We start from the raw sequence: 24,697 nt of genomic DNA on the forward strand, positions 1-24,697 counted from the left end.
GCTCCATTACAGTTCTATAGTAGCTACTATAGAACTGTAATGGAGCATAGGGGTTCAGGCAGGGAGAAGAAAAAGGAGCATCTCCCAAGATGCCAGATGTCACTGCTCCTATGGGAAACTGTTTGTTAAGGAATTTCCATTTGTGTGAGACTCCAGAGAGAAGCAGAGGCCTACAACTGCTGCTTCTTGGGACTGGGCAAAGGTGCTTTATCTAAAGTTCCTGCAAGAGGTTGTCTGCATGCAGTTTGTTACCCTCTCTGTTCAAGCAAACATTTGTAAATAAACAAATTAATCAAGGAAAATGTCTGATTCTGCAGCACAGACTTCTGCTCCACATGGAAAAATTACCTGCAAACCTCCCAAACATGCTACTGCTTGGCAAAGGGGTAACAATATTATACTGCAGCAGCTATGAAATAAGAAGGTAATAGCTGTATAATAAGATACATATGTATTAATTTAACACCATTTGATTATCTTGAATTCTACAAATAATAATCAAATGGTGGTTAATATGCTAAAGAGATCTTATTAATTCTTGAGATGCCTTTAGATACACGAGTTAATAAATTAAATACCAATTAGCTTTTAATATCTGAGATCCAGAAATTGTTTAATAGATGTTTAGATACATTACTTGCTGCACCTTGAAATTATTAATTAGGATTTAACATATACTGTCATATTAAATTTAAATTAAATCCTTAAAAGAAGAAGCGTGACTAATGGGGACAGCAACTCTGTTGTAGAAAGTGTTCATGAAAAGTCATAGTCCTGGCATACAGACATCTTGATGTTAGATGGCTAGAACAGAAAATGTACATAACATGGCGTGTAGTAGGGTTGAGCCGGGGCTCTACCCCCCGAGACGGAGGGGTGCCACACCGGCTCACTAAATTGCAGACAGTCTAACCTCAGGTCCCGTTACGCAAGGGCTGAGCGGCTCACAGTTCAGGAGCTCAGGCCCTTAGGTAGGGGCTGAGCGCGAGCTAACCGTCTAAGCAGGCCCAGGCCCTGGGTCAGGGCGGGCCACAAACAGTCACAGCTCAAGCCCTTTTGGGGCAGGGGTTGAGCAAACAAGCAGTTAAGGGGCCCAGGCCCTGGGTCAGGGCGGGCCACAAACAGTCACAGCTCAAGCCCTTTTGGGGCAGGGGTTGAGCAAACAAGCAGTTAAGGGGCCCAGGCCCTGGGTCAGGGCGGGGCACAAACAGTCACAGCTCAAGCCCTTTGGGGCAGGGGTTGAGCAAACAAGCAGTTAAATCAGGCTGAGGTTCCTACCTGAGCGTTGGGTGAGGGGGAAGCCTGCCACCCGTGAGCGGGGGTGGCAGGGGGGGACGCAGGCCCACCCACTCCACTGCGTCCCAGCCCGGGGCCCTAGCAGCGGTTACTGTCGCTGCCGGTCAGTGGGGTATCCTGACCGAAACACACTGACATCGGCTCACAGGCCTCTGCAGCCTGACCGGGGTCGGCTACCCCGGGGCTACTTCCTTGTTCCCCCTCAGGGCTTACCTCGGGTGCGATGCCGGGTTCGGGCCTGTCCAGCAGCATCGGCTCCTCGGGTGCGGGGCTTGGGGACCGGTCCGGCAGCTCTCCCGCCGGGTAGCTGGCACGGGGCAGGCTTGGCTCCTCCTCGGGGCAGCTGGTTCGGGGCAGGCTTGGCTCCTCCTCGGGGCAGCTGGTCCGGGGCAGGCTGGGCTAGTCCTCCTTGGGGTAACGGGTCCGGAGCAGGCTGGGTCAGTCCTCCTCGGGGTACCTGGCGAGAGGTAGGCTTGACCGGCGCGGGGGAGTAGCAGGCGGCTCGCGGCCTGCGGCTGTCTCCCAAGCAGGAGCTCGGCCCGGGACGTCTGCTCTCTCTGGCGGTCTGGGCCTCACTGAGCTCTGCTGGCGGGCTTTTATACTTCCGGGTCGGGGCCGTGACCTCAGAGGGGCGGGCCCCGGACCCGGTGGCTCCGCCCACGCTGGGATTGGAGGAAGCTCGGCCCTGTCGGAGACGGAGGGGTGCCACACCGGCTCACTACATGGCGCTAATCAGAAAATCGATTATGTTTCATTCAACTTTCCCCTTTTGTTAGTTAGGGACCTGGATACATTCGCACTCACAACATTCATTTACACATAAACAACAAAAGTGTGCTTAATGTCTTCTAAATATGTTAAGGCAGTTTCCTGCCCCAAAGTGCTGAAAATCTAAATGGACCAGGGTTAAAGATGAGAGGAAAGATATGCAATGAATAAGCAAAAAGAAGGAGGTGATGTATAGTAGGCATCTTGTTGAGTCTATGACTTGTATGTTTTCCCCCACCATCACACTCAACCATACACACCACCACCACTTTCCCATTTGGCCCAGTGACCTTGTTTTTTTTAAGGTGTTTCTGCTGGACATGTAGCAAAGATAGTTGCTCAGCTCTGAAGAACAGGGCCTGGGGCAGGGCCGGCTCCAGGTTTTTTGCCATCCCAAACAAAAAAAAAACAGAATGCTGCCGCCGAAGCAAAAAACAAAAAAACAAAACGGAGTGCCGTACCTTGAAAAGAGCCACCCCCAAGGGCCGGAGTGCCGCCCATTGAGAGGTGCTGCCCCCAGGGCCGCCAAGAGCGGGTTCGGGCCCCAGTGAAAATTTTTTTTTCGGACTCCCCAGCAAGGGCGGACCAGCTAAATAGGGCCGACTGGGGGGGGGGGGGGCGGAGCCGGGCCCCGGACCCCCTTCCGGATCACCAGGCCCCGGTAATTTGTACCGGCTTCCCCCCCTCGTCGGCCCTGGCTGCCCCAAGCACATGCTTGGAACGCTGGTGCCTAGAGCTGGCCCTGGCCTGGGGAGCTCAATATCAGTCACTGACAAGGAATAGTTAAGACAATGAATTAACCTTTTTTGGGGTTTTTTTTTCTGTTTGCAAATTGTCCATGAGCAATTCAGATTTTGTGTGCATGTATTCATTATTCAAACTTATTCAGGTTTCTGGCATGAATACTCCTGCTGAATAGCTCAACGTTTGTGTTCTTGTGAACGTTCGCTAATATTAACTTCAAATGTAGTATTTCTGCAAACATATCTCCAGCAAAGTGGCTCATTAGGATGTTACTGAAAGGTGAAAACAAAGAAATTGAAGTTCAGGCCCAAATTTTCAAAAGACCGGCCTGATTGAAAAAACACACCCTTTTGGTGCTCTGATCTAGGTATATAAATCCCAGGGTTACAGGTCTGCGGATACGGTATGCAGCCCAAAAGAAAAAACAAAACAAAACTGTGGAACTCCGCAGAGTATTGGCCTTACACATAATATTCAGTTCATAGGTACGGATGATATAATGCTTTCTGATATAATATCACCAGAAAATAGTAAGCTTTTAAACTTTTTAAAAAAACTTAACAGGGAGGGTGGTGGCAGTAGCGACCCTGCTTACTCCACAGTAATTGTAATTAAATTAACAGCTGCATTCCTTTTCTAGTTCATGACCACAGAGGTGAGAGTAGTTCCCAAGGTGAGAGTAGCTCTATTTTATATGGAAAATACTGTTAGATCATAACAATGATTATTGGGAGCTAGACTGTCACCTGGCCTTCATTTTGTTCATGGGCCAAATTAGTATGTTTGGCCTCTATGGGGTTTACATTAGATTTGACTGAAAAAATGAATGACAAGTTTCAGGGGTAGGGATGTCTTTTCTCCCTCATTTCACTCAACTTTATTTATTTATTTAGAGAGAGAGAGAGAGAGAGAGAGAGTGTGTGTGTGTGTGTAAGATTTCCAGTTAATTCTTGTTTACACAGAGCCAATCTTATCTGGATGCTTGTTATTATGCTTAACTTCCCAGATCATGTGCTAGATGTATATAAATATGTATTATTATGAAAATCTAAGTGTTTTCTATATTGAAGATGTTAATTAATCTTGAAATAATTGTTAGGGTTATCATCTTGACTTTGAAGCACCTAGATGTTAACATATTTGATTATATAACAAACAAAATTGCACATATCACACTTCAAATAAAAGGGGATTTTAATACATCACTTTTCATGTCAGATAAAGGTTATTAAACGTCTATAATGGGATTACACTGTAATCCACAGGTAAAACTGGGATTCATGTCAAAGGATTCTTGCTATAGTTTTATTAAAAACTTTCCTCTTACTTTCAGAGACTAAGAGGAAGAACAATATCTGACATACCTGATGGAGCAGCAGAAGGGATTTCTGTGGTTTTCTTTTTATAGATCTGACAGTAACACTAATGGAAGAGTTGTGAGCTGAAGAGTTTTGAAAGATTTGGTCTTTGCAGTTTATGTGTTTGTTTAGGATTTGCTTTCAGAGGAAAGTGCATACTAAGTACACACTCTTTTACCTCTTGATTTTAGTGGATTCCGAAATCACTGGCAGTTGATATATCTTTATGGCCTGGGTATAAAATGGAATTAGTTATGCTTGATATGAACAGTAGCATTGCAGATATTTCTGAGATAATGGTTGGTATTAAATAAATATGTCTTTTGAAGCCTTTGATACCGTTAACTTGCTAGCTTCAGAGAGGAATAGGAAATACAACATCTTTTACATGTACAAACATTATTTTCATATTCAGTTTTGTAATGAGGACAAAAGTTAAGAAGTGAAAAGGTGTAAATCATCAAAAGATAGCAAGTCAGTTTGTACTAGGCAACAGGCGATTATGTACAGCTTGCACTATATTCCTGGAAATCAGCATTGCCATTACAGTCATGAGCTGGTCTGCAACATATACTATCAGTGTCACTTAAATCACATGAATCCAAAATTAACCTCTCAATTTGAGAGTTCTGTGCAGGGTGCTGCCTTGCACCTTTTCTAGACCAGCGACTAAAGCTAAATCATATTCTAAAGGTCTGTTTTCTCCTTGACACAGGTGTGTAATTCCTAGTTATGTTAATTCTGTAATTTATAGCTTGCATTGGTATCACATTCAAATTAACCCACTAAGGCCAACAATCAGTTCCCTGCTTTGCTATTTATTGCTAAAATGGATGGTGAGGGAAAATTAACAATTAAAATGTTGTCTGTTTCCACTACTTTTAGCCTCTGGGATTTGTAATACGGTGCTCAGATACTACTGGGTAGTGTGGTATAAATGCTCAGATTAAGCTTGTTCCAAAGCTCATTGAACCCACTGGGAAGACCCCTGTTGACTTCAATTGGCTTTGGATCAGGCACATTAATAGCATCTGGATGAAACCAGATGATTCTCTTTATTATCCTAATTCCTGGCTTCCTAATGATTTCCCCTGTGTAACAAACTAATACAGCTTTCTTTTGTGCTAATGGAGGGAAAAGTAGATTGAGCAGTAGGAAGAATGCACTATAAAAGAACCTTTTGTGCTAGTGCACGCACCCAGTACAATAACAGATAAGAGGGAGGCCATCTGCAGTATGATTTTAGTAGATATTTCATAAGAATTTAATAGGCTCAGTCCTCAGAAAGTATTTTCAAGAATGTTTCCACTAGACTCTTATTATAAACAAAACACTGTTAATGCTGTTTTAAGTTAGTGGAGCAGTAATTGGAATATATAACAGTTCTAGATTTTATGGTTTAGGTACATATAGCATCTTAATTCTCCCCCCTGGCTTGTTATAATACAAAGAATTTTATATTCTGCATAATAGAAGCCATCTCATATTTCATAGATTCAAGTAATTTTGATATCTATAGTCATTATCTATCAAACTTCATATCTGGTGTAAGGATCATTTTTATTTTTCAGAAGGACTTCACAGTTTTCATATATTTTAAGGACAGAAGGGTCCATTATAATCATGTAGTCTGACCTTGTACATAACACAAGCTGTAGAATTTCATCCAGTAATTCCTACAAACCCAAAACTTCTTGATGAGCTGCAGTATATATTTGAGAAGGGCATCCAGTCTTAATTAAAAGACTCCAAGTGATGGAGAATACATCACATCCCTAGGTAGAGTGACCAGATGTCCCGCTTTTAAAGGGACAGTCCCGTTTTTGGGGACTTTTTCTTATATAGGCTCCTATTACCCCTTACCCCCATCCCGTTTTTTCACAGTTGCTATCTCGTCACCCTATCCCTAGGTAAGTTGTTACAATGGTTGGTACCCTCACTATTAAAAATGAGCACCATATTTTCAGATTTCAGCCATTAGATCTTGTTATGTCTTTGTCTGTAAGATTACAGTGTCCATTTTTAGCATAACATTCCTATCTCAAATGAGCCAGGTTTTTTCCCTCCCCTCCTTATTGCAGTAGCAGCAACTTTAATTAATTGTTCATCTTACTGCCTATTCAAGCTCAATATGTAAGAGGAACATTAGAAAATAAGAACATCTAATGCAAAAGTCACCTTTGGCAAGGATTCATATAACGGTATACAGACCTCTTTGTTGATGGTGCAGAATACAAGAAGACAAGCAACTGAGTAAACCTAAAAAAAAAAATTCCATGTTTGTGAGGAATCAATTTTAACAAAAACTGCTCCAGAAACCTTTGCATTCAAAAGTAGTGTGAATACCTATATAGAGAACTAAAAGAGAGCAAGCTATAGTTACAGTTTAATGATGTATTGTAGCATAGGTGCTGGAACTAGAGGTGCTGGGCATGCGGCCCCACCCCCAGGCTTGAAGTGGTTTCCATCATATACAGGGTTTACAGTTTGGTTCAATGGCTCTCAGCACCCGCCCCCCTATACAAATTGTTCCAGCACCCCTGCATTGTAGCAGATGAACAAGTATTAGAGCAGCGGTTCTCAAAATGTGGGTTGTGACACCATTTTGATGGGGTCACCAGGGCAGAAAGCCCCAGACCAGAGATCTGGGGTTGGCAGTGGGGCTGAAACCCTAGTCCACAGCTCTGGAGGCAGTGTGGGGGCTGAAATCCCAACCCAGAGCTTCATGGGAGGTGGTGGATTTTGTAGATATGGCCTTGTAATGCATATCTTAATGTAAAATATTAACTATTCTGAGTAACACAGGGCACTGGGGTCGTGTAGTAATTTTTCTTGTCAGAATGGGGTCGTGGTGCAATGAAGTTTGAGAACCGCTGTACTAGATCATTGCTTTACTTTATTTCTTCTGAACTGTGGCCATGACACATTTTGAAATTTTAAAGAATAACTGTTCATGACTTGTCCAAGTACAAGTAAAAGGGGAAATCCTGCAGCCTCCTCTACACATGGGACTACTTATATGAATAAAATCATCCATGATCTCAATGGCTGCTGCTGGGTGTTCAGCGCTTCTTAAAACCAGAAGACTTATTCAAATGCCTCAGTATGGACATAGCTACCTAATTTAAGGTTCCTAATCTTGAAATTCTTTGACTTCATTTATATTTATTGTGTTCAATTAATTGTTTTTAAATTAAAGTAGCTGGTTCATTGCTAAATTTAGGGTTTAATTTTGAAAACACTTAAACATGCTTAACTTTAGTGCTTGAGCAGTCTCATTGACTTCAGGTGCTTAAAGTTAAGCATGTTAATAAGTTTTGCAGGACTGGGGCCTTATATTTTCAGGTCACTGTCCATAACTACCCTTAACTATTGTGACTCCCTCATTTTATATTATCTATAAATAAACTGGGTCAGATCCTCAGTGGGTGTAAATTGACATCACTTGTTTGAAAGGAGCTATATAGTGATTTATACTAGCTGAGGCTCTGAACAGCCACTTAAGTGCATCATGAAGCTTATTCCATCTTTTTTACAGGTGGTATTTGAGCCACTCACTAATTCTGAAATCAGAGGTTTACCAATACAAAGACCCAGACAATCAGATTTTGATTTGTAAGTTAAAAGAGTACAGCTTGCTTCTATCATGTCTGAAGTATTCATATAGTCATATGTCTATTAGCCCTCCCATTCCACGTCATTCTTTTACATTACAAGAATAACAGATTATTCTCTGAAAAGCTATCTTCTCTCAGTCATTAGTTTCCTAGACCATCTCAACACATATCCACACATCAGATTTTCCTAAATGACTTAACTGCTCATGAAAGGAGCTATTTGACAGCCCTCTAGACTTTGGTCCTCTATCCACAGAAGGTAGAACATAGAACAGGAGGTATAGAAACATATTCTCTCTCTCTCTCTCTCTCACACACACACACACAATTCTGTTCTGAGAACACCACCTGACAGGGCAAGAAGGTTGTTTGCTTTCTCTCTTCACTCACCGCTTGGCAAAGGTGTCAAAGCTACATAAGAGTGCTTGCTAATCTTGTTGGTTGTGGGACTGTTGACACCTTTTCACTAGGAGTTGGACTGACATAGATAATTTCACAAGGCCACCAAATAAGCTGTCAGTCTAACAAGTTTCAATCATTATCTACAAGGTCTGACTCAGACTTGTAACCTGGGGTTGAATGGCTATGTATGTTATTACTGCTGCCCTAAGTCATCTAGTCATCCTTTAATAGTTGTTTAAATGATGAATGCCATCTGAAATGTTATTTATCTGCCCTGCAGCTACTGTGTACCTTCCATGTTAGTTCAAATAAAATGTGGCAAGCTGATCATTAAAGTTTATTTTGTGTGTGCTCTTTCACATGTCCATCTCATCGAGGTTCACTCAGTGATCTGTGAGGCAAGCAATTCTGTCTGTCAGCTTTCCTCACACATCCAAGAAAAATGAGCACAACGGAAGCTGTTTTCAAGCAATATTCACTTCTGATTTGTTACTTTTCATCCCAGACTTGGGCTATGCCTCATTACCTCCTATACACTGTTACAGCATTTGGATCTGTCAGGAAAAAAATATAGAGGGAAAGAAATTTTCCAGTGATATTTGCAGTGCTGCAAATAGGGAACATATTGCACTCGTTTAATGTTTTACCTATACAATTCATAGTTAAAATCCTGAAGTTTTCTAAAAGATCATAGGGCCAGTGTTGTGCTATTACCTATCAAAGAAAAAGTTACCCAAGAATTAAAAGTAAGGTCTACAGTGACTCCAAGTATTTAAAACATGATTATTTGCAAGCAGTTCTAGACCTCACCAATCCATTTAAAAAAAATGAACAGACTGCAATAACTGTACTAAGGACTGGAAAAATAAGCTAAAAATTGTCACAGATTTGTAATGCTGCAATGAGGCTGCATCCAGCAGACCCTAAAAGGTCTATTGCTGGTGCCATATCATGCATTATCTTGTTGAAATTTTTAATCTCTCATAAAATGTTATCTGAGCCCTCTTGCAAAATACTTTATAGTAGTAATTCAAAACTTTTAATGGGTATGGCTGCTTTTCATTATGAAGAATCCATCCCAGCTGGGAAACCTTGACTCTGAATACCCACCTTGACTTACTGTGCTGATGGGGAATCTTCAGAAGTGGCCTCAGTATCCTCTTTCTACCAATAGTTGTTACTGTCACCATTTGCTGATAAATTTAGAGTAGCCTCAAGGAAACTGTTTCCTTGTTTGCATATTTAGGGATCATTAACTATGCTTTTTCCAGTTAATATCAGTGAATGACAGTGTCAGCTGTAACAGCAGCAAAGAGTCCTGTGGCACCTTATAGACTAACAGACATGTAGGAGCATGAGCTTTCGTGGGTGAATACCCACTTCTTCGGATGCATGCTGATCCACTGAATGATAGCACTCTTATAGATTCATAGATTCTAGGACTGGAAGGGACCTCGAGAGGTCATCGAGTCCAGTCCCCTGCCCGCATGGCAGGATCAAATACTGTCTAGACCATCCGTGATAGACATTTATCTAACCTACTCTTAAATATCTCCAGAGATGGAGATTCCACAACCTCCCTAGGCAATTTATTCCAGTGTTTAACCACCCTGACAGTTAGGAACTTTTTCCTAATGTCCAACCTAGACCTCCCTTGCTGCAGTTTAAGCCCATTGCTTCTTGTTCTATCCTCAGAGGCTAAGGTGAACAAGTTTTCTCCCTCCTCCTTATGACACCCTTTTAGATACCTGAAAACTGCTATCATGTCCCCTCTCAGTCTTCTCTTTTCCAAACTAAACAAACCTAATTCTTTCAGCCTTCCTTCATAGGTCATGTTCTCAAGACCTTTAACCATTCTTGTTGCTCTTCTCTGGACCCTTTCCAATTTCTCCACATCTTTCTTGAAATGCGGTGCCCAGAACTGGACACAATACTCCAGCTGAGGCCTAACCAGAGCAGAGTAGAGAGGAAGAATGACTTCTCGTGTCTTGCTCACAACACACCTGTTAATACATCCCAGAATCATGTTTGCTTTTTTTGCAACAGCATCACACTGTTGACTCATATTTAGCTTGTGGTCCACTATAACCCCTAGATCCCTTTCTGCCGTACTCCTTCCTAGACAGTCTCTTCCCATTCTGTATGTGTGAAACTGATTTTTTCTTCCTAAGTGGAGCACTTTGCATTTGTCTTTGTTAAACTTCATCCTGTTTAACTCAGACCATTTCTCCAATTTGTCCAGATCATTTTGAATTATGACCCTGTCCTCCAAAGCAGTTGCAATCCCTCCCAGTTTGGTATCATCCGCAAACTTAATAATCGTACTTTCTATACCAATATCTAAGTCGTTAATGAAGATATTGAACAGAGCCGGTCCCAAAACAGACCCCTGCGGAACCCCACTCGTTATGCCTTTCCAGCAGGATTGGGAACCATTAATAACAACTCTCTGAGTACGGTTATCCAGCCAGTTATGCACCCACCTTATAGTAGCCCCATCTAAATTGTATTTGCCTAGTTTGTCGATAAGAATATCATGCGAGACCGTATCAAATGCCTTACTAAAGTCTAGGTATACCACATCCACAGCTTCTCCCTTATCCACAAGACTCGTTATCCTATCGAAGAAAGCTATCAGATTGGTTTGACATGATTTGTTCTTTACAAATCCATGCTGGCTGTTCCCTATCACCTTACCACCTTCCAAGTGTTTGCAGATGATTTCCTTAATTACTTGCTCCATTATCTTCCCTGGCACAGAAGTTAAACTAACTGGTCTGTAGTTTCCTGGGTTGTTTTTATTTCCCTTTTTTTCCCTTCCCTCTGAAGCATCCTCTTAATTATAATAGATTTCATTCATCAGAGTGGTGGGATGTTGTACAGGTCCACTCATGACTATGGATACTTTTATTAATGGTAAGATGTACAGTGTCACAACGTCCCATTCATTCCTTTTGCCAGTTGCAGAACTGGGGCCTTAATTTCTTAGTTATTCTCTACCTAGCCTATCACAACCCATATTTACCTGGGGAAAGGGGAGGGATAGCTCAGTGGTTTAAGCATTAGTCTCCTAAACCCAGGATTGTGAGTTCAATCCTTGAGGGGGCCATTTAGGGAACTGGGGTAAAAATCTGTCAGGGGGTTGCACTAGATGACCTCCTGAGGTCCCTTCCAACCCTGATATTCTATGATAGGTTTTGAATTGTTAGAGTTGAGCTTAAAGTATCATCCACGTTTTTTCAGCATTCAGAGAATGCATCATGCATGTGACTTACCATGATCATGCTGCCATCTACCATTTTTCACTTTATTGCAGACTCTTTGCCATCCTGTTTCTGCATCTCGCTCAGTGAGCCATTGTTTATTGTAAGCATGCTCTTCAAAGACAAAGCACCAGATCAATGCACTACCTAGAGTTTTGCAGATTGGCAAGCTTTTCTGCATTCACCACATTAGCTGCAACCTCTTCCTACAGGATGGCTGGAGGATCTGCTCCCCTCTTTCTCCACACTGTTTGCAGACCTGCCAAAGTCCGGACAGTTTGTGTGACCCTCATGCCTCAGTGTCACTCATTCAGTTATCTGCATTTTGAGGTGCAATTGATCCTCCTGACTGTCAGAGACTACTGTGATACTTTCTGAATCATATAATATCGGGGTTGGAAGGGACCTCAGGAGGATATCTAGTCCAACCCCCTGCTCAAAGCAGGACCAGTCCCCAACTAAATCATCCCAGCCAGGGCTTTGTCAAGCCTGACCTTAAAAACCTCTAAGGAAGGAGATTCCACCACCTCCCTAGGTAACCCATTCCAGTGCTTCATCACCCTCCTAGTGAAAAAGATTTTCCTAATATCCAACCTAAACCTCCCCCACTGCAACTTGAGACCCTTATTCCTTGTTCTGTTATCTGCTACCACTAGTCTAGATCCATCCTCTTTGGAACCCCCTTTCAGGTAGTTGAAAGCAGCTATCAAATCCCCTCTCATTCTTTTCTTCTGCAGACTAAACAATCCCAGTTCCCTCAGCCTCTCCTCAGAAGTCATATGCTCCAGCCCCCTAATCTTTTTGTTGCCCTCCGCTGGACTCGTTCCAATTTTTCCACATCTTTCTTGTAGTGTGGGGCCCAAAACTGGACACAGTACTCCAGATGAGGCCTCACCAATGCTGAATAGAGCAGAATGATCATGTCTCTCGATCTGCTGGCAATGCCCCTACTTATACAGCCCAAAATACCATTAGCCTTCTTGGCAACAAGGGCACACTGTTGACTCATATCCAGCTTCTAGTCCACTGTAACCCCTAGGTCCTTTTCTGCAGAACTGCTGCCTAACCATTTGGTCCCTAGTCTGTAGCAGTGCATGGGATTCTTCCATCCTAAGTGCAGGACTCTGCACTTGTCCTTGTTGAACCTGATCAGATTTCTTTTGGCCCAATCCTCTAATTTGTCTTGGTTCCTATGTATCCTATCCCTATCCTCCAGCGTATCTACCACTCCTCACAGTTTAGTATCATCTGCAAACTTGCTGAGGGTGCAGTCCACGCCATCCTCCAGATCATTAATGAAGACATTGAACAAAACTGGCCCCAGGACCGACCCTTGCGGCACTCTGCTTGATACTGGCTGCCAACTAGACATGGAACCATTGATCACTGCCCATTGAGCCCGATGATCTAGCCAGCTTTCTATCCACCTTATAGTCCATTCATCCAGCCCATACCGCTTTAACTTGCTGGCAAGAATGCTGTGGGAGACTGTATCAAAAGCTTTGGTAAAGTCAAGGAATAACACGTCCACTGCTTTCCCCTCATCCATAGAGCCAGTTATCTCATCATAGATGTTAATTAGGTTAGTCAGGCATGACTTGCCATTGGTGAATCCATGCTGACTGTTCCTGATCACTTTCCTCTCCTCTAAGTGCTTCAGAATTGATTCCTTGAGGACCTGCTCCATGATTTTTCAAGGGACTGAGGTGAGGCTGACTGGCCTGTAGTTCCCTGGATCCTCCTTCTTCCCTTTTTTAAAGATGGGCACTACATTAGCCTTTTTCCAGTTATCCAGGACCTCCCCTGATCACCATGAGTTTTCAAAGATAATGGCCAATGGCTCTGCAATCACATCCGCCAACTCCCTTAGCACCCTCGGATGCAGCACATCCGGCCCCATGGACTTGTGCTTGTCCAGCTTTTCTAAATAGTCCTGAACCACTTCTTTCTCCACAGAGGGCTGGTCACCTCCTCCCCATACTGTGCTGCCCAGTGCAGTAGTCTGGGAGCTGACCTTGTTCGTGAAGACAGAGGCAAAAAAAACATTGAGTTCATTAGCTTTTTCCACATCCTCTGTCACTAGGTTTTCTCCCTCATTCAGTAAGGGGCCCACACTTTCCTTGACTTTCTTCTTGTTGCTAACATACCTGAAGAAACCCTTGCTAGCTGCAACTCCAAGTGTGATTTGGTCTTCTTGATTTCACTCCTGCATGCCTGAGCAATATTTTTATACTCCTCTCTGGTCATTTGTCCAATCTTCCACTTCTTGTAAGCTTCTTTTTTGAGTTTAAGATCAGCAAGGATTTCACTGTTAAGCCAAGCTGGTCCCCTGCCAAATTTCCTATTCTTTCTACACATTGGGATGGTTTGTTCCTGCAATCTCAATAAGGATTCTTTAAAATACAGCTGCCTCTCTGCCTCCCTGTTTGACTGCTCTCCCAGCCCTCATGGAGCAGCAGAGAAGGAAGGAAGTAGCATGAGCAGTATCTCTGCCCCACAAGCGGGAGGACTGAGAGGCTAAACTGAAGAAAGGGGGACACAGGATCTAAGGGGACAGCAGGAGCTACTAGGAGTAGATAATGATGGACAGGAAAATTTGGGGGATGGGCTGGCGAGAAAAGAGAGATAGGACCAGACTAATGGAGGGGATGACGGCTGGTCCAGGACTGGGCAAGAAACTGAAATGACAATGGGGGATAGGGACTGAAGCGAAGATAGAACATGGGTGAATGAATGGGGGAGTTAGGGAACAGGAACAATGGGGAGACTCTTTCCCATACCACCTCAAAGATTCCCCACTTATTCCAAAGCCCCAGCTACGGCAAGAGCCCTCTCCCACCCCATCATAGCCAACCCCCTCTCATACTCTTTGGGTTCATTAAACAAGCCCTGTCTCCAACTTCTGAAGGGTACAAGGAAGGTCTTGCTTCCCCATGACTTTCCCCATTGCTAGAGAGAACGCTGTGAGGGAAATCAGTGACTTGTTGCCTTTGTGAAATGTCACCAAGCTGCACAAAAATCAGCAGCTACACCTTCGTGAAATATGCTTGATTTACAGATGTGTCCTAAAAAGGAACAAAATAAGTCAAAGCTATGTGAAATATCTCCTGCTTTCCCTTTAGCTCCCCTGTCCCCGTTCTTTCGAGAATTGACTGAGATTTCTTCAGCCCAGATTTCTCAGGGAAATCCCTTTTTGTTTCCAAAAATTACTTCTACAGCAGTTTCCCATAATGACACTAAGAGCAAAATTCTGCCTCGGGCCAGGGGGGATGGAAAGGGGAAAAACACTCCTGCCTTTACTGAGAATAATTTCAGATGCACAAACCCACATGCAGGTGCAATGCTCTTATTATCACAACTCAAGCAGCCTCCTCTTCACTTGAAAAACTTCACCTGCACCACACAAACCTCCAGCAGTGCTGGGTTTCCAGTTACAACAATACAGTGCTATTAAAAAAGGGACAAGTCATTACAAAAGCTAATAGGGAATCTCATGAAAGGGACCTAAATAGGAAACATTTTAAGTTTAAGGAATAAGAGAAAAGGCTGAAGACAAAGAGGTGTAAGACTATTTCTCTTAATAAAACCCTTCCACGTCATGTGAATCTGCCACAAAAACCACAGAACCCTTTAAAACAGCATCAGTCCACCTTTCCATAAAAAGACATTTCTCCTTCAAAGTTGCCCTAGGTATATACTTCAATATAATTCCAATTAATCAGCTGGAATTCTTCAGTTATGTTTCCATGCAAGCTAATAAACTTAAAATAATTAAAATCATAGGATGTCAATTACACAGCACTACAAGGAGATTCAAGGTATAACCAAGCCACTTCAAACATAATGAATTTACTAACCCTATTACAGTCCCAGCATTCCACCTCTTAACGCTCCCCAGTGAGAGACAGATCCTTTAGGGGACCAGGTGTATATCTTAGAAAGCAGATGGGTGGTAGCAGAGAAAAAACAGCTACTCGCTTGCCTCCTAATTCATTAACATGCAGCTAAGGGGAAAGATTATAAAAATTAGATGTGTATATATCCCTGGAAAGTGGAGGAGAAAGGGGAAGGGAGAAACCAATGATGTCAGTGTGACAGCTGTGGCAATTTCTTGCCATATCCTTGAGAAACCTTATTGAATTAAAGTTTATTTAACTTTGGGATTGTATTAAATGAATGGTTTAGGTACTATTGTGACTCATACATAGGATTGCATGAGTAGGGGTTCAAGGGACTATATTGAATAATGTGTCAGACAAGAATAGACTTTGGGAACAAAAAAGTGTTAAGTGGTTTTCCTGGGGAATATCTAGGGGGAAGTGAATGCAAATTCCCCAACTCTGGTTATGCAAAAACCCAGGCTTTTGAAGCTATGCCCTGAGGAGTGGGCCATTGTCTGCAGAGCACCTTTTACATGAGGCCAAGATCAAAGGCCTAAACTGTATGAAGGAAATACTGAACTATTCATGGTTGTTCTGGTTCTGAATCTGAGACAGTGATGAACTTGTAACCACAGGGATAACCCAGTTGACACCTACCCAAGCCAGAAGTTGGAGTTGGGTTGACCTCCAGGTAAGCTTGTTCTCATGCATATTGTTTTAATATGTTTCCTCTGTCATGCTTTCCCCTCAAGAATAAATGTGTTTACTTATAAAGAAATATGTACTGACTTGTAACTGTGGGTATAACCCCTGGAGAGAAAGCAAAGCACAGATGGTGGCCTTTTAGGCCATCTAGCTTAGTAGGGATATCACAGTGTAGTCAGGGAAGTGTGCAGCCTAGAGGCAACATGATAACGAAGGAGAGAGATGTGGGTCTCTGCACAATGTCTAGGAGCCGGAAGCCTAAAGTGGATGCCCTTAATGGCCCACATGGGGAATACCGGTGCAGTTACTCTGAACTGTGACAGTTGGCCTACATGTTTTTGAAGGGTAAGAATACTAAGGAAACAGAAAGAGAGGGTGCTTGTTGTATATGGGAAGTGTAGGCATTGTGAGATGCAATGGGATGATGTTAAGAAGAGAAACATTTAGGCTGATTAGTGAAATAAATAAGTTTCCTGATAATGAGATGGATTGATATAGGAGGTTGTGTACCAAGAAAAGTGCAAATCTCCTCACTTAAAATGCACAAAATGCTACAGTGCACACTATAAAGAAGATAAAGTGACCAAGTAGAAATGAGCATTAGTGAACTGCAACATGAATACTCCCAGGGCCAGGAAAGAGAAAAAACAGAGATTAGGGAAGATGTAAAGGTGGTATCTGTCTGGAATATGGCCGCTCCACCTGGAGCTCCTTCCTGCAGCAGGCAGTGGCATGACAGGCATGTCTGCCTCAGTTTCCCCTCTCAGGTTATTCTGTAACTTCACTTTGGGTATCTTTGCCTCAATACTAGCCTTCCTTGGGCTCATTTATTACAATAACTGTGGTTAGATGTTCGGCTCTGTGTGTGTTCTCCCTGTGTGCAGTCCCAGCTCTGCGCAGACAGTTGGCCTCAAACAAACCTCCCAATGACCACAAAATCCATGAAGGTACGAAGGCACCCACCCACGTTCATTGTCGACGAAGCACAGTACTAGTATCCTGCAGACTCTACTGGACCACTAATTCATGTATGCCAGTGACAATAGATGCAGCTCAGTCACTGGCGGGACTTTCCATTGTCCCCTAAGCTGGCCAAAGACACTCCCTCTGAGATACATCTTTATACACCAATACAAACAAGTTACATATTGCCCCTGATGTATCAGGGTGCCACCCTCTGACGTATTAGGGTGCCACCTATTGCCTTGTACATGTTGGTTTGAGCAAAACATCTCTATCCATCATGCTGTCTCCTGACCTTATCTTTAGGATGGGTCCGTGAGTTGCTGTTATCTTTGGAGAATGTGCTGGTATCGAGGTATTCTCGTACCACCCTTCTGGAATGTGCTTGCGTGAGTGCTCTATGCCCAGCACCTCTGTGCTTGCCAAATTCTGTGAGCAGGGCCTGCCTCTTGCTCACAACTTAACCTTGATTTGTGGTAGCAAGTTTAGACCACTACTTTAGCCCTGGCTTTAGGTCTCATACCAGGCCTCTGATACAAGGCCTTATGTTTCAGGCCCTCTTCTTACTACAACAACATCATCCAAATAGTCCATAACAAGAGTCCAAGACATAATCCATTTTTTACCCGAGTGCAGTAGTCAATAAAACTCAAGACATCTCATCCCTCAATGCCCCACATACCACACACCTATAATTTTGACCAAACCCAGCCAGCCCTCCAAACTGGACTATAGTCCTGCTGTTCCTAGTAGAACCACCACAGCCTCTCTGCTGGGAGCATTATTGGCAGGGGAGCATCCCTCACTCTTCTGGCCCTCTCATGGTTCCTCTGGGTCCACTTCTCTGGCTCTGGAGATGTCAGCAGGTAAGCTCCTCTGCTGCTCCCCTGCCTTCAGCCCTCTCTGGCCCTTGGCTCCAGCTCAGGGCCTGCAGGCAACTCCCTCTGCTTCTGCCACCACCTTCAGCCTTAACTCTCTTATTTGTGGACACCAGCCAGGAAACCTGTCTTGCTGCTCTCCTGTCTTCAGCTTTTGCCCCAGGAACTGCCTTCTGCTTTCTTCCAGGACACCTCCAGTCCCCTGGACTCTGGCAGCAATCAACTGCCTTTCCTGTTTGAAGCACTTTGTTCTGACTTACTGGAACTCCTCATTAGATCTGTATAGCCCTGTTCCTGTATAGCCTTCAGGTGCTGCTCCACCCTCTTAATTGACCAAATGGGAGAACCTGTTCTGGCACAAGGGCACTGGGCTTACTTCATTTACTGGAGCCAGCCATTCTGAGAACACTTATTCTGATCTCTTGATCCATAAACCACTAAGTTGGGCTTATTCTAGTTACTGAGGTGGGGTTTAGCTCACCAGAGCTAAATGGAGTCCTTTTGTTGTAGAATTCTCTTAGGCCTTGCCTTTGTGGGAATTTTTTTTTCGTTATAACCTACATGTGACTTTAAACCAATATAGTTCTACCAGTATAATCCCCCTGTGTGGACTCTTTTATTCTGGTATAAAAGAGCCTTTTTTTGTTTAGTATATATCACTTGGGAATGGATTTAAGTTATACTAAAAAAGCTACTCTTCCACCAGAATAGGAGTGTTCACCCAGGGTTATACCAGTATAACTATTGATATAGCCTGGAAAACTTTCCCATGTAGACCAGACTTTAGTAATTTGTACTGTTCTCTGCACCAGTCCATTCCCTTGGGTTAGGAATATGTTTGAAATTATAATGTTTCTTAAAAGCTTTGAATTCAAAACTTTCAAACTGTGGTCTGTTTCAGTGAGTATTTATTTGTAAATGCCAAAATAAGAACAGTTGCCTGTTAATTTGTTTATTGCTTGTTAAATTGTCTGAGTCTAGTTAGAAGTAGAATTTCTACAGATTTAGAAGAAGATGGCTATATTTTTTGTATATTCTTTTTCTACTCATGGGTCAAGTGTTATTCTTTTTCAAGGTGTCTCAAATAATGATGTCAGTATGAGAGGTTCACTGAGTTTTGTCTTTCTAGTCATTCTGCGAGACTCAGATGATTCCACCTTTCTACTGATGTTAGACCATCGCAGTTTGCTAGTCAGCCTCAGTGTGTGCGAGGATAGCACAGTCGTCAGTATACTGAAGGTTGGTAATAATCTGGTGACCTTAGTTTTAGAATGAAGATGCCACAGGCTGAAGAGCTGGCCATCCATGCAATACTCAATCCAAATTCTAGAAGGAGAGTATAGAATAAGAATCCAGATCACAGAAAGATAGATAGAAAAAAAGGTTGAGGCAATAACACAGTCCTGATTAACACCAGTACAGATAGTGAATGGGCTCATCTTCTCCCCATTACAGAACACAGTGGAGGTCATCCCATCATCAAGTAGCCTAAGAATGCAAATGAACTTCAATGGACAACTGAACCTAGACATCACCGTCCATAACACTTCATGACTGATGGAATCAAATTCCTTAGTTAGGTCAATAAATGCCATAAGCAATGGCTGGTGTTGTTCTCTACACTTCTCTTGGATCTGTGGTGCAACAAAAATCATGTTGGTGGTGCCCCGAAATGGCCTGAAACCACATTGGGATTCCGTAAGGACGTCTACGACAAGAGGAAGAAGACAGTTCATAAGGACATGAGCAAGGATCTTCCCGGCAATGGAAAGGAGGGCAATGCCTCGGTAATTCCCCACATATTGACTTGTCCCCTTTCTTAAAAATGGTCACAATATTAGCATTCTTTAAGCTGGGTGGAATTTCCTCATTAACCCAAATGCTAACAAGCCTGATGAAGTTTTGCATCAGTGCTATTCCACCAGCTTTGAAAACTTCCATGGGGATACTATCTGGGCATGGAACCTTGTTATTTCTAGTCTGAGTGATGGCATGCCAAGCTTTCTCAGAAGATGGGGTATCAGCAAGAGATTCTACTACTGGATACTGAGGAATGGACTCGATGGTGGCAGCTGAGACTTCAGCTCCCATTGGCGTGGAGCGGCGAACCGTGGCCACTAGGAGCTGCGATTGACCGAGCCCGTGGACGTGGCTGGTAAACAAACCAGCCCGGCCCGCCAGGGGCTTTCCCTGAACAAGTGGCAGCCCTAGTTTGAGAACCACTGGTCTACAATATAACTGTGATAAGCACTCAGACTCTCAGCTTCAGAGAGTTCCTCTCTCATTTCATGGAAGTCACAGGCTGAATTTGGGAAATCCAATAAATAATTTGGCCAAAGATATCTATTAATAATTTGGATGTAGTTTGAAGATGTTTTACAACACAGAGACATTCAGGAAAGTTAATTTGAATGAACTTTTAAAGTGGATTAGTAAAACTAAATTTAACCCCCCCTTTCCACATTTAAATCCTTAATTCATTTCATACGTGAATTAAGCTATATCAAATTAAGACCACTTCAATTCTGAATAAGAGTGTTCACATGAGTTTTACGTGATTTAATTAATGCACTTTAACTTTAAATTCACATTTTAGTTAATTTGGATTAATTTTCCTAAGTGCTCGATTAGAGAAGACTTGAGTAAGAAATTTTATTTGAATAAGCAAAGTAGTATGATCCCTGAAGCCTCTCTCTTTCTTTGTTTTACTATAGAAGATCCTTCTCCAGCCCACATGGCCTAGCTTCCTTCTACAGTGTATATATCCTCAACAGAGTATGGAATAATATACCATCCAACTCAGGCTGATAGTCACATATTTGAAAATTGAGGTCTAATGATTTTTGCACATATATAGAACTTTTCATCTGTAGATCTATTTCAAAGTGCTTCACAAAGCTGGGTAAAAATTATTATCTCCATTTTACAAATGGGAAAACTAAGGTAAAGAGGGGTTAAGTCACGTGTCTAGGACTGGCCAATGAGTCACTGGCAGAACTGGAAAGAGAATGTGGGTCTCCTAACTCCCAACCACAGATCTCTGCCACAGACATTCTACATCACACCATGAAAGTCATGTAACCTCTCTGCTGTGCCAAGGTACACCAACTAAGGACCTAGCCCTAAAAATAACTATAATTTTTCATCTCACCTCAGTCCCTTGTTGCATTATCAGCTGAGAGTACTTTGTGCTGATTGCTATAAATGTTCTAAACCGATTCAATTATGTGAGTAGGAGGATCTGTATCAAGTGTTGCCTTCCATATTTACAGATGACCTCAAGAACCAGAAAAGCTTTCCAATGATCAATAAAGCTTATTTAAAGTCACTGATTGAACACTTTTCCATCCAAGAGATTTAAATTAAATATTGTAACCTGAGTTAATAATAATAATTCTGTCTGCTCAAGATTCAAGAGTTTCCAAATAAGAGTCACATTAATGCAATGGCTGTAACTAAGACTGAAAAAAAATCACTACTAATATCTGCCCAGAACTGAAATGGATGGGAAACCTCGGGGTTGGGAGATTGCAAAAGGTCTAGATCAGGGGTGGGCAAACTACGGTCCGTGGGCCACATCCATACTGTCAGACTTTTAATCCAGCCCTTGACCTCCCACTGGGGAGCGGGGTCAGGGGGCTTCCTCCGCTCCAGCGCTCTAGCTGAGGAGCAGGGTCGGGGTCTTCACACGGCTGTCGGAAGCAGCGGCATGCCCCCGCTCTGGCTCCTACACGTAGGGGCAGCCAGGTGGCTCCGCATGCTGCCCCCGCCCCAAGTGTCGCAAGCGCCCCAAGTGCTGCCCCCGCAGCTCCCATTGCCCCCGTGGACAGGGCAGAGTGCAGATCCGCCTGGCTGTGCCACCACATAGGAGCCAGAGGGGGAACATGCTGCTCCTTCTGGGAGCTGCTTGGGGTAAGCACTGCCTGAAGCCTGCATCCCTGACCTCCTCCTGCACCCCAATCCCCTGCCCAGCCCTGATCCCCCTCCCACAGATCCCCTCTCCCCATACTCCCCCCCTCTGAACCCCTCAATCCCAGTCTGGATCACCCCCCTGCACCCAACCCCCCTCATCCCCAGCTCCACCCCAGAGCCCGCACCCCCTGCCAGAGCCCTCACCACCCCACACACACTCCAACCCCCTGCCCCAGCGCAGAGCCCCTTCCTGCACCCTGAACTCCTCATTTCTGGCCCCACCCCAGAGCCCACACCCCCAGCCTGAGCCCTCACCCCCTCCCACACCCAACCCCCAATTTCGTGAGCATTCATGGCCTACCATACAATTTCCATACCCAGATGTGGCTCTCAGGCCAAAAAGTTTGCCCACCCCTCGTCTAGATAATACTTAGTCCTGCCATGACAGCAGGGGTCTGAACTAGATGACCACTCAAGGTTCCTTCCAGTCCTTTGATTCTATGATTGCCTAAATAACATAAAGCTCTGGGAATTTTACATGTGTGTGTGTGTTTTCCAGAGATATAATCACAACATAAACATTTTAATAGGTGTTCATGGAGAAATGCATATCTAAAATGTAGGAAAACTTTTGTTCATAGTCAACAGGTTTATTAATGCCTTTAGTTTATTTATATCTTTAAAATAATAAAAATCCCTCAAATCCCTGATAATTTGTGCACATAGCCAGTCTCCATAACTCCCTCTGACTATTAACCTTGTGCTCCTTTCTTTAGTCCCTATCCTTGTTGGTTACACAAACTGGTTGTGCCTTGGTATGATGTGTCTTTCTTAATTTGCAAAAGTGGTGAGTTTAAAATATATCAATGTTTTCTTCTTAATTTCTTCATAACATTTAGTATCTCAGTACAAAATAGTTCACAACACTTAATTCTTTTTCCCAGCCCTGCTCATGAGCACAGTCTGATAATTCAGAAGCTACATACATTTAGAAATGGTAGGTAGGATGATCATACCTGGAACTTTCAGAAGCATGGGAGAGATTCTGTACTGCATGTGTCACAGCCGCACCCCAGGGGTTGGGTGCTAATCCAGAGAGGCTCCTGGGATAGACTAAGGTAGACTCTACACTTCAATTTAAGGTGTAATTGTGACAATAGCAATAAAGATCCAATGGTACAGGTTTTAAAATGGGCTCGCAGCCTGAGTACATACCCAGAGTCCATGGCAGGCTGATACTTGGGTCGTTAGCCCACTGCTGCCACATCTTCACTGCTAGAGCACTATTAAAGCACTCGCTAGATTAAAGCTATCATGGGTGTACCTAGCCATGCTACAATTACACCTTAAATTGCAGAGTAGACGTACCTTGACACAGCCCGGAGAGTGACAGCAGTCTCCCCGACTTGTCCTATAGGCCACTTCATTTCTCATAATCATTGCTGTGCTGTGCTCCCCGCAGGCCATGTCATTTCATTTCTGCCCCCAGCATGCCTCCTGTGCTGGGCTTTGTGAGGCAGTCCTTGGAAGAGAGCCTTGTGGCTGTCTCTGCAGTACCTGGCCTGGGAAAATTCTTCCCTGTATGGAACTGAAGCTGTTAGGAGCACTTTACACTGTTCTGGCATTTTACCCAGCATAAAGGAGACGAGTGGGGGGTGAGTATCTCACCCCATATGTATAAGGCTCCTACTGCTGGCGTTAACAATCTATTAACTTCTTCCCCTTTGCTTGTAAATTTCTAAATATTGCTCACCTACCTGCTGAGGAATGCATACTCAGCCCAGCCTGTAAAATATTATGAAGGTATTTGGATATTTGTTCTCTTAACTGCTTACAGAATTTCCTGAAAGCAAATGGACTAACACAACTGATTTCAGTCAACAAAAAATCCAGAACTGCCTTCTTGCGAGTGCATGAGTATGAAGGGGAGCTGTGTGCACATGCCTGTGGACCAAATTTAGTGCAAAGCATTAGAGTGGTGCTAGTGCTAGAAAAGACCATTTGAATTTGGCAGCAAAATTTAATTTGTATGAAGTGTTTTTGGCACCTGAAAAATAATACTTGTCTTAGAGTCACATTTTTGGCATGGAGAGGACTGTGGGGAGCAGTCAGGTAGCCAGTTACGGCTCTGTGATTCTTTGTCCAGCCCCAGCACAGGATAGATTATTCTTGGGCTGCTCTAACCTGCGTGAGCTGACAACAATCCCCAGATGACTGTCTGCCTGCTGAGGATAGCTGGAGTGCAGCATGATCTGTCCAAACTTTCTTTTTATTCCCTGTGCCAGGAGGCTGCAGGACAGGACGGTGTAGGTGCTGGTTTTCCTGCTTTATGGCAAGGGGACACTCCCCCATGCCAGATAAATTCCCATCAGGGGAAATTGGGACAGGTTCCATCCTCTTCGCACTTCCAGGGTGGCAGAAAGGAGTGGAATGAAGGAAGGATTCTCCCCCGGCCCCCCATAAAATGCTGACTGAACTGATGTAGTTGATCCATTAGCAAGAAAATATTATTTGTAAACACAGAAGGATAATTACAAACCAATCTTCTTATACCAGCTGCATGGGAACTGGAATTTCCATTTCACAGGAAATACTGAAATTTCAAAATTTGTTTTCATTCTGACTTGGAATGAAACTTCAATTTTTGAAATTTCCCATGAAGCAGCATTTTTGAATAAAGTCATTTTTGGTAAATCAAAATGTTTCATTTTGACTTTTTTATTTGAAATTATTTTATAATTTGACAGGTTTCAGCCGTGTTAGTCTGTATCCGCAAAAAGAACAGGAGTACTTGTGGCACCTTAGAGACTAACAAATTTATTTGAGCATAAGCTTTCGTGGGCTACAGCCCACTTCATCGGATGCTTATGCTCAAATAAATTTGTTAGTCTCTAAGGTGCCACAAGTACT

The 24,697-nt window shown here is 43.3% G+C and overlaps 1 protein-coding gene across 1 annotated transcript in view; it reads left to right on the plus strand.

The window, feature by feature from the left end:
- Positions 1–19,429, plus strand: part of LOC112102622 (ETS domain-containing protein Elk-4-like) — a 42,257-nt gene extending 22,828 nt beyond the window's left edge. Inside the window, exons 3-5 of the mRNA XM_026659798.1 lie at positions 7,705–7,781; positions 18,951–19,114; positions 19,331–19,429. Of these exons, the coding sequence (XP_026515583.1) occupies positions 7,705–7,781; positions 18,951–19,114; positions 19,331–19,429 (340 nt within the window). The remainder of the gene's footprint in view (positions 1–7,704; positions 7,782–18,950; positions 19,115–19,330) is intronic.
- The last annotated feature ends 5,268 nt before the right edge of the window (positions 19,430–24,697 follow it).

This window comes from Terrapene carolina, unplaced genomic scaffold, assembly GCF_002925995.2.
Source record: "Terrapene carolina triunguis isolate 2854851 unplaced genomic scaffold, T_m_triunguis-2.0 Scaffold58, whole genome shotgun sequence".
Taxonomy (NCBI): domain Eukaryota; kingdom Metazoa; phylum Chordata; order Testudines; family Emydidae; genus Terrapene; species Terrapene triunguis.